We start from the raw sequence: 18,725 nt of genomic DNA, 5'->3' as shown, positions 1-18,725 counted from the left end.
TTCATCTTCGGACAGAAATGTTTGCTCCACATGTGATAATCATGATTGAAATTCCATTTTAATCCTTTCCTTTCTGCGTTCCATAATTATTTTGATTGTCTGCAAAAGGTAATTACACGCTGATAAATCACATTCGACATTCCGAATGACATTGATGTCTTGCCCAGAGGAGCCGGGATTATTTGTGGAAAATATTTTCTATTAATTCAAATGGATATTTTGCTGCAATGTAATTATCTGCTCCATAGTCTATCTGCATGAATGTTTGAAGAAAAGAATAGTTTGACAAGATCAAATGTGACAAGTCTATTATAAATAAATATCCCTCAAATAAGAGATATTAACGAGTAATTGCCCTGAAAGCACTTTGTTATGTTGGTGAATTGTGAATCAAGAACTTGATTTTCGAACGAAAACGTCAAAAGAGGATTCGGTTTCAAAAGTTCACTAGCCTTCACAATCATTAACCCCTGTTCATCATTTCAAATGAAAGATAACAATAAAGTACAAATTCGTTCACTTACTATTTTCTTTAAAAACCACTTACGCTAAGTGTGTGCACTCTTCTAAATCAATGCGCTCCACAACAAATAGAACCATTCAAGCATAAATAATTCAGCTACAAAGGCAAGCGGTTACTGGCCACTTATTTATTGAAATGGTTTTAATTTATCCAAAGAGGTCTCTTATATCATGGATACAAAGCTAACTTTATTGACATCTTTATTGCAAGCTTTCATATCCTAAACAGGTCGGAGAAAGGAAATAATTAAATTGATCGTCTCTGGGATGGGATTAAGAGAATATACAATGAAGATATTGACAGGGAATAATATTGATGCGATATGACACTGTGCTAACCTGAGCAGAAAGTATCGACTCTTTCCATTCTTAGTTACCGGATGATGACCTATTATTAGAGGCAATGAAATGTCTTCCCTGGTGTTTATGTAGATGTATCCAATCTCTAAAGTCTCATGGTTTATCGATTTGTCATGCTTGGTACCACCAACCAATTGCCTCATTGAGTAAATTATTTTGAAGGAGTTTGTTCACCCACCCTCTGTACCTACCCCACCCTTCCTAACATTATACAAAGATTATTTCTTAAGGAAACAAAAATCACGTATAGAAAACGCGATTCTTCAGTACATTACTTGTTTCTACGTAAATAAGATGGTTGGCCAGATTTTTGATAAAATTACAAATCTACCTGTTTGTATTCCGGAGATTAAATGGAGATTTATTCAAGTATATAGTCTTCGAGTACAAAAACCAATCATAAATGTATGACTGTTTGGAAGGTACTTATAGCCTACCTATACATAGGCATAAATTAATCAATTTTTAAGAAACTGATTATAAAAAAAACTTATAAATAGAAAGGGAAGATATGCATATAGCGATATTTAGTTCTAGTTTGGGGGGGGGGGTTGACCCTGTATAAAGTCTAAAAGAATCTCAGTTCGATTTCATTTACCTATATTGACATACCTTCTCAACATGAGTAATAATTTGTGTATAATATACTATAAGATCGAATACTTAACATCACGTAGACAAAATCTAATCATGATCTTACTTTTCAACGATATCATTGCGTTATTTCATTAAATAAATTATCACTGTCAATGAAAGAATTTACGCGATATCCGCAAATTCCTTTCTTGTGAGTTATACTTTACCATGGCGTTTGTGAAGAGTATCATCTTACATTATTTACATCTTGAAATTTATATTGATTAAATTGACTGAAAATAAAGAACAGGTTAGAAGGAAGAAACCGATCTATAATCTATTATTTTCCAACTTTTTGACAGGCACTTGAGGGATCTTCTCAAACCTTCCCAATACATCAGATGGTCAGGGAATGATAGATGGAGGAGGGAGAACAATTAACGATGCGGCTACCCCAAACCTCTTTGCCAAGATTGAATAGCGTCCGTTCTATTTGTCTTCGCTCTTCAATCATGGTACAAATCAATTTCTACACTGTTCTCCCCCCCCCCCCCCCTCTTTCTCCCCTTCTCCCCTCTTTCTCTATCTTTCTCTTCTCTCTCAATACTTTCCCGCCTCCCGCTAAAGGGTCTACCCTTAGAGATATAACTTTGATGAACGCCGAACAATTTGTTCAAATTTCCTTCGCCTCTCTACAACCGCCTGTCACAGCCAGCCGTTTCGACGTATTATGTATCTCCACTTTTCATTCATATTCGTTAAGCTTATTTCATTCTTTTCATTCTTAAGTTTAACTGATATCTCTCTTTATTTAAACGTCCTGATTCGTAATGAAGTTCAGGTAGAAAGTATATTAGAAACGACCCATCAATGGCAAACCAGGTCATTCACCTTTCATTCTTCATAGTTTAAGGGTCACCAATTACCCAAAGAAACAACATGCATTTTTGGTATTTGAATTGACGATTTTCTGTTCATCCAAAATTATGTCACATGCACATTTCATAATGCAATCAGATAATGGATAACCATTTTGAACATGCTGTGATTTATCGAGGGTGTTTCGGGTGTCTCAAAAAATAAAGCATTTTACCGTATTCATTCGAATTTTGTTGCAAAGTACGATTTTTAAAAAGAATCGATAAATGAAGGATTTAAACACATTTTTCATAACTATGATTTAAATGTAGTTCCATCCTTTTTTATATCGAGATTACCGTTACCCAATGAAACATTACAGTAAGATATTTCATTTCTAAAGAAAATAAAGTTTGCTAGCTTTATGGAAAAAAATTAAGTTTGCGGTCACTTTCTCCTATACTCATCCCCACCTGTTCTACCCTCAAGAGGTTTGTGATTAAAGCTTGGTTAATGATTGATTGAAGGACTGTCACGCACACACTCTTCAGTACACCAAACCCCTTCCTCTTACGAACCACTCTCACCTGTCTCTTGGTCCTTGTTCCCATGGCAACGAGATTCCAACCCTCTACATGAATTAATAATGCCACTTGCCCACTTGTCGCCTGTCTCAAACATTAACCCCACCGGTTCTCTTTGATTCGTTCATCGATCAAGCCCCATATCCCATGCACCCGGTGCACTGCTGTCCGCCACAAGGAAACAGTTGGCTTGCAACACACCTGTTCCTTAATTATTGGCATTCCTGCAAGTACCTTCTGGACTTGAACAAAATCCTCATCTACACCGAGTTACCCCTTTTTTGTTATTATATGTATTCATCTAATTCTCTTTATTCATTTAATTTTCTTTATTTTCTAAAATAATTTGTTATTTCTTTTACGGAAGCTCGCTTTTCATTTATATTTTCATAGGATCTTGGCTTCAAGGAAACCTGTTGACCATTGACAGCCTAATCATTTACCTTCTCGACTTGGAGAAGTCGAGACACATTGTTCTTTCTTTCTATGTATTCATTTTCATTTTATTTTCCTATTTATCATAATTTGATTATTCCTTTTTACATGAGCATGACTATGTATTTTACTTTTGACTATGCTTCTGAATGATCATAACATTTAAGATGACAACCTAGCCAAGCCAAATGCAATGTAATTTCATTTACTTAATCCAAGTATTGAATTGAATGGGGCCTCTGATAATCAATTTTATTTCTTGGCTTAAGCTATGAATCCAATGCACATAACAATTTAAACCAAAAGGTTATGCACTCTTGATTTGGGAATCAAGTTTACCATCGGCTCTCTGTAGAGATCGTGACCGAGTTCAAACACACCCAACGTTCGTTTGTGATTTCCCTGATTAGACGTTAGTCACACTAGGAAACCGATTCGAAACCGATTCACTCTTGGCTCTTCGATGTAATGTAACAGTTTATTCGGTCTGTGGTCGACTGTTGTCGGTTTTCATCGGTGTGACTGATGTATTGAGAGGTAAATGCTCTTTGCGCGTAATCCATCTCTCAACACATGCGATATTTCACCGCAACAACTAGCCGTGGATGGGTCTGTAAATCACATTTGTGATGTCAATCTAATTCTTCCTGAAGGGAGCAGGGCAGAAAGGTGAACCCGATTACCAAGTCAAAGGCGATTAAGAACGCTTCCACCCTATAAAACGCCCATGGGCTGTGGAAGAAGGGGAAATGTCTACGTTTGAAAGCTTCCCATTGACTGTGAATTGATTTCTGTCGGTCGTTTGGTCAAATTCCATTTTATTTGATGAAAGATGGAAGCTTAAATTTGGGAATCATTGCAAACAACTTCACCACAAAATGATTTCTTCCGGCTGATTGGTTGTATTTCTTTTTTATTCAATGAAAGATGGAAGCTTAAAATTGGGAATCAATACAAACAACTTCACCACAACACGAAGGGGTAAACATTCCATTAATTCGTTCTTGTAAAATTCTTGCTATGATTGCATGTTGAAAGATTCCCAATAAAGCAATCGTTACCTGGGCATAGTCAGGGACATGCCCTGGTAAAAATGTGTAATGTAATGAACATGGGTTTCAAAGGGATGTCGGTGAACTTGTACATTTAATGATGCCCAGATTACCTACAGCTATTAATACCTGAGTCACGACTCCACAGCGACTCGACAGCGACCCCACAGCGACTCCACAGCGACCCCACAGCGACCACAAGCCGACCGAATCTCGGACATTGGAGATGTAAATGTAATTTGTGTTCTGTCTTTTGTCTGCCATTCCATGGCTGTACTGCATAAACATCCGACATGTTATTTTTATATCGGTAGAAAAAAAGTTAAAATTAATTAGGAATCCACAAAAACTTTTAAAAGATACGCACCAGTTTATAGCTTGTAATGTGCGATCACTGAAATTATATGAAAATTCCCGACGTAGCACCTACGAATCTAAACTTATATTACTGTCTTTATGACTGTGAGCTTTTCTAGATCAGTCAAGGCCAAACGTGCACTCTCTTCATTACTCCATCTGTTTCTCTCCTCATCATCAATATGAACTCTTGAACAAAACGAGGCTTTAATTTCATTTTCAATTTCATGTGCTCACAAGCTCATCATTCTGTTTTAGATGATGTACTGCTCATTTGGGATGAATTACAAATGGGGTTTAACCGTTATATTCCACTCCTACTCCTAGATACCATGAATACCGGAGCAGTATCATCCAGAGGGTCATCCCGAGCTTCCATGACAACCGTCAATCAACCCGTTTCTATGCGAAAACGTCCTTGGGAAAGTATTCGTTAATAATGATTGATTAATATCATTGTTTGATGATATCGGTTCAGTGAGCTACTGTAATTCATTTGTCTATATTCTGATAGATAAACCAGGTAGATGGGAGGGATAGACCTTCAACAAACCAATCCCTGTTTATCGTAATACATTGGGCTTATGGGTGATATGGAAAACATATTTCATATGTGTGGTTGTACTACACAGCGCGCGTGCCCTGGTATCACGTATAGGTTACAGACTTGATGTCTGTCAATAATTATCTCAAGTCATAACCCATCATCATGATTGTCGAGGCGTTTTGTTCCACGGTCCAGACAGAGATAATGCCCATCAACTATGCCTGTTTGGGTCATTGCGGCATGCACCATGCAGGGATTACCAACAACACAAGTCCAGTTTGTATACAATAATCAATCGGCTCTCTGGGTTATAGCGTAATGGAGGTACATGTACGCAGCTGGAAGAGCAAAATTGGTGTTGGGATATATATCATATCAGTCGACATGAGGGCTTTATATTTTTTCTACCATCCCCTGGTTTCCTTCGTACAGTATGCATCATTTAGCATCAATGTCTTATTAGGACGCCCGATTGCACAAAGGATGAAAATGTTTGAAATTAATTATATTTGTACATGTATCTTTGCGATCAATATAACATGTTCATGGTTTCTACATATTAAGTTTGCGAACCAAATTCGTTGACTTTATATGACCCATTTGTACTTGTCTATCATGACCATTTTTAGTAGAGATTGCGGGGTTCAAGCGGCGTACGAACACCACGCCCATTGTCAGTTCAAACTGTATAGTTGCCACAGCAACATACGACAAACACCCATGATCAATTGCAATGACTTTCCATGACTTTGGGAGATATTTTGAAATAATTGTCCATGACTTTCTATGACCGAAGGAATCCTCATGTAGTGATGATATAAGCATCATAAACTTTCAGCAGTTTACTCCGATTCTACAGTACGACATGAAATATCGAATACAAACATCTTTCTTCACAGGAGAATATCTCTTTCTTGATCACTGTTGATTGATATCTAGATGTCCACAGGATGGTTCGAGGGTACATAATGAAACATGTAGAGAAACTTGCAATGTCCTGTTATGCGAGCATTCATGTCATCGGTACAAAATTGACAAAAATTGGAAGGAAATTGGGAACGTTTGCTACTCAAATTATTTTCTTTCAACCTTGGCGAGCTGTATATCAGGGGAAATTGGCGAATCTCACGGAAGACATTGTGGATTTAAGAAGAAAGACATCGTGTCACATTCTAAGCGTTTCACTCCCTCGGTATCTAGATCAGAGGGTCCAAATAAATATTCTACGGGGAGCAAATACTTGACCATCTTTCTTTCAAGGTTAGTGTAATATTCTGTTGAAAATACATGATTTTATATACACATCGACTTAAAATCAAACAAATAACAACAAAATGATAGAAGAAAATTGGAAGTTAAATAAAACAAAATAAATAAATAAATGAATATAAGTTACGTGTCCCCGTAAGTAGGCCTATAATAAAAAATGAACAATAAAAGACAGGATACTGTTACAAAACACACAACAACAACGAGAACTAGTCGCACTTATCATACAAATGCAATGGCTTTAGTCAAGAATTGAATCGTTGTGTCCTAAAAAGGACAAATATGTAATAATAAAAAAAGAATATAAAAAATACGTGACAGTAGTAATTGGGTCCTTGGTCCGTTGGCGGGGGGGGGGGGGGGGTTCTGGAGCTCTGCATGTGGGCCCTGCAATTATTATTAGCCTAATGTTGACAGGTACCCAGTTGATAGGGACTTTTAGATTTGCGTGGACTGATACGTGTGACGTCCATTCAAGGCAGTGCATTAAAAGGACGTCGATCGTAGCAATCCACGTTGTCGTTGTGCAAATCTAAAAGTCCCTAATACCAGGGTCGAGAGCGACAAATGTTGGCAAAACACCTTGTATAAGAATGGAAGCACCGCGCGATGATCGAACCTAGGATCTCTCGAATGAGAGCCAAGAATCATGTGCCACAGTGCTCCCATTAGCTTATCTTCATTCCTGAGTCTAACTGTTTGACATAAACCTGCCTTGGGACTCTGCTCTTTCATTATGATATAGATGAACCACCCATCCTTTTTATCTATGCATACAATCATGTCTATCTATAGAATATTATTGATTTTTACATGAATTCAATTTCATCTATAATAATCAATTGGTAAATGGATCGGGGGACATCCCTTAAAGTTCGTAACCATGGTTACAGAGTCACTAACATGGGGATGAGTGTGCCCGGAAACCCCCTCCCTGAGATTTCGTGATCGCAAAGCAGAAAGAACCTAACATCTGTTACGCTTTATTACGTTATGACAATATGGTGGTTGTTTGAATAGAGGTATGGATGTATAATAAATATTCAATTAAATCTAGCATCACTTCATTGCCCCCTATCTTTTCCCACTAATCTCTTTCAAGTTCTCTTTTGTTAACTTTGTCTATTATGACGAGGGGTGAACTTTACTCGATATTTCCCATTTCATTAAATCCTTCTCTTGTTTAATCATTTCGATGTCTCTATGTTCTAAACTATGCCTAGTTTTGTATTTATGTTTCAATGGAGCGCTACTTATCTCTCTCCACCTTTCTCTGTTTGTCTCTTTTACCTGTCTATGATCCACCTAGTATTTTCCTTATGTTATTTTCTTCTCCTTCTTAATTGCTTTATTAAAAAGTCCCCATGTTTTCCTTCCCATATGCTTATATATATTTTATTTTCACGTTCCAATTCAGCCCTTATCTATCTCCATATTTCTCTTGTAACATTTAGTTGGTCTGGATTTCTGTTTACATCCCTTTTTCTTGTATTTAGTAATTAATTTGTTACAATAAAATAATTATATTAGCGTGTGGATATGTCTACCTTTACTTGTATTAATGCGATTGGTTTGTTTCTTTTCAACTCTTTATCATCAGCTAATGGGCACTACTTCAACCGACCTTATTCATGACATCGTTTATGCAGTTGGTATATATAGATACTCTACGTCAAATTTCCATTATCCATTGCGTCATGCATGACAGCAACGAAATGAATTGGTTGAACGAATGACTACGGAATGGGAAGAGTTAATTTGAAGAAATTAATTTGAAATACGCATCATCCAGTCAAGGACATTGACATGATATCACAAAGCATCAGGAAGGTGTATGAACTAAAATCAATCATTGAAGAGAATTTGAGTAAAATTCTAATGCTTCATTTCAATCATTTCAATAAATATTAAAATCTATGTTGCGCGAATACTCAAATATTTGAAGAAAGTGTATTCCCCTTTCATTTGGCATCTACTTGCTCTCATTTTCTTCATGCCTTCCTTGTCAACTATAGATTTAATCGTGCGTTTAGCATCAATATGTCCCTTGCTGTGTTGATGAAAACAGAATAGATGAACCATTCATAATAGTCATCGATTGCGTACTTTTGCAACAATTGCGTTAATCTCAACTGAAACACATTACATCTACAAATGCAAGTTGGAATATAAAGGCGTTTACTTGAAGAGATCGAAGTAACTAATAGTCTGGCAGTGAGCTACAGTACTAAGTACTGTACTAAGTGTCGTGGTCGAGTGGATATGTCACCGGACTGAGGATCACAAGGTCCGCGGTTCGAGTGCCGCGGCGGCACTGATGTCCTTTGTCAAGACATAAATCTACATTTGCCACACTCGTAGGGGGGGGGGGGGTAAATGGGTACCGGTAGGATTATTCCTTGAAATGCACTGTGCGCTGATAACGGCTGCTGGAGTTAAATATCTCGGATAATAATTTTGCAATATTTATGTAAAGCGCACTGAGGAATTGTGCTATATTACGTATGATTATTATCATTACTTGGTGAATGGCAGTATATGTGCATGGCACACTGATTGTTTCAGGATATTTCTGACCATTTTAAAGATACAATTATTCCACTATTACCAAGCCTAGAGTAGATTCAGTGCTACATAAGCAAGATGTATTTTGTGACTTTGCTCCTGTATTTCCTTCTAATATATAATTAATTATTAGCTCAGATTGTTTGCTAAGGTGATTAGTATAAACTGGTTTCAAAAGTGGCTGATAGTCGGAAAATAATAAACTGAGAGAAAATCAATCCCTCTTCCAATTTACGCTAAAAAAAGGTTGGGAGTTGGTAGGGAAAAGTATTTCAATGTACGATATGAAGTAGGAAATCATTATTTTTCCAGTGTTTGATGTCTATTTATAACTAAAACGGAACATTTAAACCAGGGTGGAGGTAAATCGGAAATGGATATTGATTTATGCACGCCATAAATGCAGCTATCTTTGTTTGGTGAGGGACGTCCCCTTGAAAATTGTGACATCCCTAAATAATTGACGCGGAAATCTCCCCCACATCAAACGCCTATCGATCCTAGTCGTTTTACTGGAGCCAAGTAACAATAACTTGAAGCCATTGATGTGACATGGCATGATGGCGGCATCTAAGAAGGGGGCCTCCATTGTAATGTTAAAAACATTCAAAGTCCGACTGTCTGCTCCGATGTCGATTGCTGTTCCCGTTTTGATTGGTTATATGGCTTTAATCTTAACTGACATCAGGTATTTTGTGATGCAATAAAAAATGCCTTGGCTGTAAACTGAAGTTTCCCGTATCATGTATCCTGCAGTGTATGAAGTGCTACATCCATGTTCATAGAAGCATTGTATGGAAATGTTTCTGATACCAGTAACCAATTACACATGTTACATGATGTTCAGTTGTGCATGTTTGGTCGTTATCTCAATCTAAAGCGCATACAAAGAAAATATCTCCTCCCCCAAATCATTATCTAAATCCCAATTATCTAAATCCTCCTTTTTCTAAGATAAACGCGATATTCGGTGAGTGGAATATCGGCTTCGGTGTCAATTTACAGCAGAGAGGTGACAAAAATCGCGAATTCTCTGTCGAAAGTCCTATGTAAATGTTACACTTATCTCGTGAGAACTGGGTTCTAACACTCCCAGTTCGTTGAAGAATAGAAATCACGACAATTGTCTTTGAATGCGATTGACCTGCATCAATAAATAATAATTGGGTTTTATTTACTCAGTGTATAGCCACATCAATATTAAATACTGCTCTTACTGCGGGTACTACTGTTATCATTACCTATAGCAGTTGCCGTGTATATACCATTTGGATTGATGTCTTGCCAATGGACATTAGTGTCGGGTTGGTATTCGAACCATAAACCCTTAGATTGAGAGTTAAATGAATCAACCACCACACCACGACATGTTATTGAAGAAAACATTATAATTATGTTTTAAGAGGTTTGTTAAAAGGTCAAGAAGATTTCAAATTAATTTGGACTTTAAAATTCCCGACAACGGCCATGGGGAGATTGTAAACTAAAAATTGAGGAATGCGGAAATTGAACCAAGTAACGACGTCTTAATTTTATTATGATGGAAACCATAGAACAAACCTTTATGCATCACCACATAATCGAATTTATGGCCCTCGTAGTCGAAATCAAGCGTGTATATTTTAAAATCGATAAAGGGCCCGAGGGGCAGGGTCGTCAAAGTAATGATTGTCAAGCACTCTAAAGATATACTGAAGCATTGTTCATAAAACAATGATTTGCCAATACTTTAGTAGACTGTCTATTAAAACATAAAATATCTCATAATCCCTTTCCTTTCGGCAATGTTCGGAACCCGACCCGTAAACAGACGTTTATATTCGGAAGTGTTTCTGTAATACTTATCTTACATTCACTAATAACCAAACTACGAATTACGATAATGGTGATATTGGCTGATGAAGAACCCGTCGGAAGTGTTATAATTTTTGAAAATAATTAATTATGTCCTCGTTTATCTTTCTGCTCTACTCCAACTCAACAGTATTATTCCATATCCACCGTTAATTTGATAATACTTGTCCTTCCGCATAGTCTTATTTCATATCAGTTTTTGTTATTACATGTATTATCCATTGTATATAGCTAAATTTTATACCTCTACGCAAATTCTTTGTCGCATATTTGGTATACCGGTGTGAAATAGGTAAATGCATAATAGAATCTTGACTTTGTTGATCTGCCTCCATTACGTAACAGTTCCAAAGAATTATGAGCACCTCTTAAGCTCCAAGATCAATAGTTATTGTTAGAATACAGTTGCGGTTTGAGGTCAACACCCTTTACTGATTAGCCAAACAATGAACTTGGCCATTAGCTTGATGTATTTATCTTTGTCTTCTTTGTATAACGTACTTTAGCCAACTCAAGGTTTACCGTTATTTCTTGAGTCATTATAGCACTTACTTAGTATTATTGTTTAGATAACCACATATTGGCTTACAACCTTTTATAGCTTCCCTCAGAAGTAGCCGCTACAAAAACAAGATTTTATTAATACATGCATACTATAGTACACTAAGCACTCAAAGGGCGCTTCAGACGTTTCTTCTCCTGAACTTAGCCTTTGAATTTAACCGAAAGTTCCTTGACTTAACCCATATCTCTATGGCCTACCAGATCAGCATTCACGCTACCAGGCAACCAGACCCACTAGTTATTATTTCAATAATCTCCTGAGGAACCGTTATGCAATAATCGACCCCAGTGGCGTAGACAGGTTCGTACACCTGGGGGGGATGACTCAGGGGCGGATCTCGCTTTTTGCTAAAGGGGGGGGGGTGACCCAAAAAATGACGATGCGGAGCATCGTCCACGAGCCGCGAAGCGGCGAGCCGATTTTTTTTTTGGGGTGTTTATTTGAACCCCGTAAGTGATGTTTTCCTGGCATCTATTAACACAATGGAGACCATAAAAAGCAGTGCATGATAACGTCTTTTAAATCAAGTAACAGTTAAATACACAGTTATATCCAGAGTTATCATGTGTTTGGTTAAGTTACCAGATGAGTTGAATATCTTCTCACAATATTTGCACTTGAAAGGGTTTCTCTCCAGCGTGCGTTCTTTTTTCTTTCTTTTTTTCTTTTTTTCTTCTTTTTTTCCCTTTTTTTGTTTTGTTTGTTTTTTGGGCCGCCCAAGGGGGGGTTTAAACCCCCTAAACCCCCCCCCCCCCGTAGATCCGCGCCTGTTTAATCTTGTGGTTATCTTGTGGTTTCCAAACCACAAGATAACCACAAAATACTTGTAAGATTTTCTTTTTTTTACCGTCTGAATTGGCTTTCACCGTGTGAATGCGGCTAATAACAATAAACACAATTACAATAATGATGAGGATTATTATTATCATCATCATAATTATTATTATTATTAATATTATAATTGTTATCATTATTATTATTACTATTATTATCATCATTATGACTTATTAAGTAAGCAAATATCATTCCCCAAAACCTGGGGGGATGATTGTACATGCCATCCCCCCCACCTTGTGAGGTGGGGGGGATGCATCCCCCTCATCCCCCCCGTTGTCTACGCCCCTGATCGACCCTATATACTCACGGTCATTCGCCACCATTTTGTTTGTTTGTAGGTCTGAATTGTCTCATTTTATATCGCATGCTGATCCTTTATGTCATACAGGGACTCTTGAAAATGATAAGCAACTCGAACAAACGGCTTGTTCTACAAAATACCTGGTGCGCTGCTTGATGCCTTCAAGCAGAACATTGACTTCGAGTTGTCTTTTATCATTCGAAGAATCAAGGAAAGGCTTAACAAGTCATAGCAAATCAAGCTAAACAACTTGCTTGTATAAATCATAAACGGTACTAATGAGAGGGCTTAATATGGGTTATATTTGGTTGTAATTGACAGCTAGACTGATAGTGGGATGATGCATTGTACCAGCTCGAGTGGGAGACCTGCCTAGACCCCCGGCTACTCCAATCTTGGCCAAAGCAATTGATTGTTTTCCAACATGGCCTTTACTTGTCAGTACAATGTAATTATTTATCAGGTCCATAGACTCGTGTTTTGACATGTTATTAGAAGAGGATGGAATTTTTCAAGAGGGAGCGTTTAACCAATATGTGAATGTTCGTTAGTTCTTATATCACATGAGGCTGTTTTCTGCTAAAACAACGGTTGCAAGAGGTCTAAGTGACGTGAAAATCTACGAAATGCAAATAAGCTTTATGTGACCGTTATGCTGCTTCATTAAGCATGCAAATCATCACTGAGCAAACACGTTCAAACTCATCACAATACTTGCATAATGCCAGATGTTAGCAAAATACAATGGAGTTCAATATTCTACGATTACGATAACATAATTTATAAGCAAAGTACTGAATTACCATTAGAAGAATATTAGCGTGATCGAAACGTTAATCGGAAACAAGTTTGACCATATAATTAGTCAACGGTTGGATGCTATCCTGTTTAGAAAGCTGATTGGGTTATACTTTGAGTGAAATGCTGGCATTATATTTTTGAAATTTAATTTTAAGTGCTACTTGGGTGCTTCGGTGTGACGGATCTTTCGAAATCTGCCTTCACAATATTTATTGATGCAATATGTATAAAGATTGCGTGCATGACATTTTACAATATCTGCAATGTAACGATGGTTGGAAAAAGCTCAGAAAATGTAGATAAAATTCAGTGCGTGAGTCATGTGCCTATAGATCGGTATCGTGTATAGGTATGGTGTAGTTGAAGTAAAAGCTCGAAAGGATTGAGGAGGAGGGAAGCTGAGTATGAGTCAAGACAGCCACTCTCAGCAGACGGTGAATGCATGCATGTGTTTCATTTCTTCTCAGACGAGGATTTTATTTGAAAGAAAGGGATGGATGTCGAAATCAGAGAGGAACAGGTTTTTAGTTGGTACAGATGGCTCTAGATAAGCAGAGTGGGCACAGAGCATGTGTTCCAAGATTCTTATTAGTTTTACTTAAAAATGCAATTATTTGGCATTTCAGTGGATGTGGAGAAAAAGCTTGATATTCATGACAAGTAATGAAAGAGAAAGTTGCAATGTCAGGAAAGCATACACACGTGGTAGGTCCATTCTTTCTAGGTCCAGTGATGATTATGGGAAGCATCTTGCTTGGTGAATCATATAAAGTCATAGGTTTGATCTATCAGAGCATGAATACATGTAAGAGCTGGGGGAATGAAATATAATTTTAAAAGGGGGAGAGAGAAAGAAAGAGAGAGAAAGATAAAGATAGAGAGAGAGAGAGAAAGAGAGAGAGAGAGAGATAGGTAGGGGAGACTGGAGAAAGAGAAAGAGAGGGAGATAAAGAGAGAGGATGAACGAGAGAGGGGGTCGAATATGATGGGGACAATTGGAAGTATAGAAAGGCAACATTAAACCCCAAAACGTGATTAATAGACATTTCAAAGACATTCAAGTTAGGGCCTACTTCACAAAGTTTGGAACTAGCAGCAAGTTTCTGACATGACTTGTATAGGTGGGTTAAGCAGGAAAATCTTTGAAAAATACTATACTATAGTGCCCTGCATGCTGCAGATAGCAGTGTACAGATGAAGGAGGCATGCATTCCGATAGCGTTTTTGACGTCGATTATCTTATGGAACGTAGAAACATACAGAGCTGTCATCGTTAATCCTGATTGGGGTCATCATCGACCTCACCATCACGATCATCTATGACACCATACCGAGGGTCAGAGAGAGAGAGACAGAGAGAGACAGAGAGACAGAGAAGGAGTGAGGAAGAGAGGGTAGAGATGTAATCTTCATTCGGGTCAAGATCGTGACGATTAAAAGGTCGTCATCTTTTGAAACATTACCTTTATATACAGGGGTATAACATTATATTTCAGAGATTAATATAAGGTCTTTAAAATTACCTCGACATCGCAATCAGCCCTATGCCCACAAAACACAACGCGTCTATCATCTATTCCATGTCTACAGGAAGCCCAATATTACAACAGCTAATTTAGACAGATTAGCCCTAAATGATTATTGAGCACGTCACTCAGGTAATTAGCATTACTTATTGAATAACATGTATTTAGAAACATCAATCATGTTTGAATCATTAAAGTAAATACTCATCGATATACAATCCACGAATCTTGTGTTCGTACAAATAATGATGATGTCTGTTATTGTGATCACTCAATCACATTGTTACAGCTATTATCGGTCAAGGTAGTTGTACTACAGTCCACTATATACTCATGGTCTTCTTGCAAGTGAGAGCAGCATGGTCATTCACTTGATTCTCAACTGAGAGTTTGAGAGTCTGAATCCTATAGCCCGGTGCCTATGTTCTTTACACAAGGCATTTTAACGAAAGTGCCCGTCTTCACCCATGTGTGCAATGCGTACCAGGTGATAGGTCTATCCATGGAGATATATCTCCATGGTCTATCATAGGTATCGTAGGATTTATCTCTCGTATTAAACACAATGAGTGGTGACAACGGCTGTCGAAGTCAGAGCTTTTTCTATACGACACACACAATCATGCTGAAACATAGTTACGAATTGTGATATGACACAAAATAAAAAGGGAACATTATCATGCAAATTAAAAATACGGTTATCCCATCCCCTCTCCTTTCCATGATAGTTTGGCTCCTAGCATAGTTTCGAGGTGATTCTGAAATTACATTCACACGTGTTCACGAATCTGAAATTCTATACTTCCTAATTCAATAAAGCAATCGGAAGTTATTAATTATTAATTACATGAAGTGTGCGACATGATGTGACAATTAGAGAAAAGATTTCAGCTAATTGCCATGTTTTAATTATATAGTAGAATTCTACGTTTATTTATTTTTGTTCATTATCATGATTATAGAGAAGTCCTCATTTAGCGATAAAATGTGTAACCTTTGATCGTTTAAAAAAAACGTAATTTTCTACTCTATATCTATGTTGCATAGGCCTACATACATGCATCCATCTTATAATGACTCAATGCTCATCATACCAAAGTGCCAACTCATATTCCCCCGTCGTCTAGGTAACTGGTTCTAAACAACAGAGCCTGCTCATGATGTTCACCGCCATATCCTTCAAGCAACGTTATGGAGCAAGGCAAATTCAGTGTTTAGGACTGATGTGATCACCACACCACACTGTAGCACAAAATTGTTTCTAACCAGCAACCTTGACAAGTTGACAACTTGGTCAGTATGACCTCACTTCCACTTCGGTACTCTATTGTATTTAGCTCTACATGTTCAGAGTACTCTGAAACTTTACATTACGTAATGATTGCCTGTCATAGCAACACGGATGTTTTCACACTATGAACATGACGGACAAAGAAAGAGGACTAAATATACAGTTCCTCATTCTACCCTCAATAATTGCTGTGGTAGACAAAGGAACATCTCTTCACTGCTATTATGTAAAAATGTGTAGAACAGGAGTCACATGCATATTCACCTGTTCTACACGATTTTACATAATAGCAGTGAAGGGATGTTCCTTTATCTACCACAGCAATTGTTGAGGGTAGAATGAGGAACTGTATTTTGTCCTCTTTATTTGTCCGTCATGTTCATAGTGTCATATACTATTACAAGTTAGACCTACTATTAAACATTCCGATCGGATAACATAAATTCTTGAAATGCTTGTTTAGATGCTTAATTGTCTTGGATCTATACAAGGATTGTGGAACGTGGTAAATAGCAACAATTAGCATGCGGAAAGCAAAAAGGTTTCTATTGTATGTTATTGGACGGTCTCGTCACTACTGGGTACTCCCAACACGATGACATTTGAATTTAACGAGTTTGAGAGGCCCTTTCCTTTACTATTTTACTCTCAATAATTGTGTTTGTTTCCTCATACCCCCACGTCAAAACAAAGGCGTATATACCGAAGAGAGATGAAGACATACTAGAAAAGGTCCAACAGAGGGCCCCCAGACTTCTTCCTGAGCTGAAACAAAAAGCATACCAAGACAGACTTAAAGAACTACAACTTCCTACTTTGACTTAGAGAAGACAAAGAGCAGACCAGATACAGATATTCAAAATCCCCAGGCTTCGACAGAGTGAATCCCTCAAAATTCCTCCAACACCACTGGCTCAACAATAAGAGGCCATAATTTCAAGATAGTCAAACAACATTTCAATTCAAGACTTAGGCAGTATAGTTTGTCAATAAGAAGTGTAATGCCCTGCCTAAGGAAGTGTCAATGCTGCCACCATTTACATAGAAAGGTATTGGAGAAACAAAATCCAATTAAGTTTGAAACATACTTGAGACGGGATGGAACAGTAAAGAGGGACAAATAAGATAAGCTTCCAGTCTCTATACCCAAGTGAGTATACCGAGAACTTACGGTAGCATATCAGGAACTTTGAGAGGATTTATTTTTATTATAAAAAAAACAGGAAACGGAAGAACGAATATCGAAAGAAACTAGGCCCCCATGTTACTACTGTGAACATAAAATGAACTATCAGACGGAAACGGGGTAAATAATATATCCTTGTTGTTGTTTTTGTGGTAGACACTCTTATAACGAAATGAATATAAGGATCTATTTTTTTTCTTTCAAGAAATGATGTATTTTCCAAATTATATCTCCGCATCAGGTCGGCGCGCATGGCTTGTCACTGTAAGAGGGGGCGATGCGTCAGTAATGTTATCCATGGTTACGTACACTAAAATATGGCCATTATCATCGATGTACTGTATGTTAATGCATTGTCATAAATGTACATTTTCATTACAAATGATTAAATGATGATGATGGAAAAAGAAAATTATGAACATTCCTATATAGGAAGATCACCCTTGTTTAGATGCTGAACAAGCTTTGACAAGTAGCAGAATAGAAGTAGAAGTACAAATACTTACTTGTTAGACCAAACGTGAGAGCTCGAACAGAGAAAAATATGCCCAGTGTTGTGATAGTCGAGTCGAATTCCTTAACGATGTCGTCGAGAAAGACTGTCAGGCTCGTCGATATCCCAATCCCAAAGAAAAGACATAGATGTGCATAGACGACGAGTAAGGCCACGGAACATCTCAGCCCACCGCATGATGAACGGGCTCCGTCCGGGCTCTCTCCCGCTGCTTCAACCGGCACCATCCCGCTGGCTGTCTTCACCCGACGAAACATGATTTAACAGCAATTAAAGAAAAATCGCTCCAAATTCATGTTCTCACTGCAATAATGTTGATATCCTTCTCAAAATCCCTTCACGAAAGTCCAGCTTTTAGTCCAATAGCAGCTATTCCTTACGCTTTCTACCCGTGCGAGAGTTCAAAACGTTTGATCTGTTTAAAAGGCTACCAGCGTATGATATCGAACTTTGTTGGATTAAAGCTTTTTATCGTCTGCCCAAAACAAGACTCACGTTATATGTGTAGTGAAGTGGCGCCTGAATGAGAGCGAATTGAACTGAGCGCGGCGGAGGCTGCCGAAAGGTGAATCGACGGGCATTCGGTATCGGGCATTCACACGTGCATGCACACATAGGAGGACGAAGAAAGATAATAGCATAGCTTCGCATAAATAGGGCCGCAGAACACGTACGCATTACATTAACAAGCCAAGTTGAATGCCATTGCACAGCACGGCATCCAC

The 18,725-nt window shown here is 37.8% G+C and overlaps 1 protein-coding gene across 1 annotated transcript in view; it reads right to left on the bottom strand.

Moving 5' to 3' along the window:
• The window catches only part of LOC587497 (monocarboxylate transporter 13), a 43,837-nt gene extending 25,580 nt beyond the window's left edge, over nucleotides 1–18,257 (bottom strand). The window contains exon 1 of the mRNA XM_787224.5: nucleotides 17,993–18,257. Coding sequence (XP_792317.2) covers nucleotides 17,993–18,257 — 265 coding nt within the window. The remainder of the gene's footprint in view (nucleotides 1–17,992) is intronic.
• Nucleotides 18,258–18,725: the final 468 nt, after the last annotated feature.

This window comes from Strongylocentrotus purpuratus, unplaced genomic scaffold, assembly GCF_000002235.5.
Source record: "Strongylocentrotus purpuratus isolate Spur 01 unplaced genomic scaffold, Spur_5.0 spur5_scaffold_8, whole genome shotgun sequence".
In the NCBI taxonomy this organism is placed as follows: Eukaryota; Metazoa; Echinodermata; class Echinoidea; order Camarodonta; family Strongylocentrotidae; genus Strongylocentrotus; species Strongylocentrotus purpuratus.
This window is presented reverse-complemented; position numbering and strand designations above follow the sequence as displayed.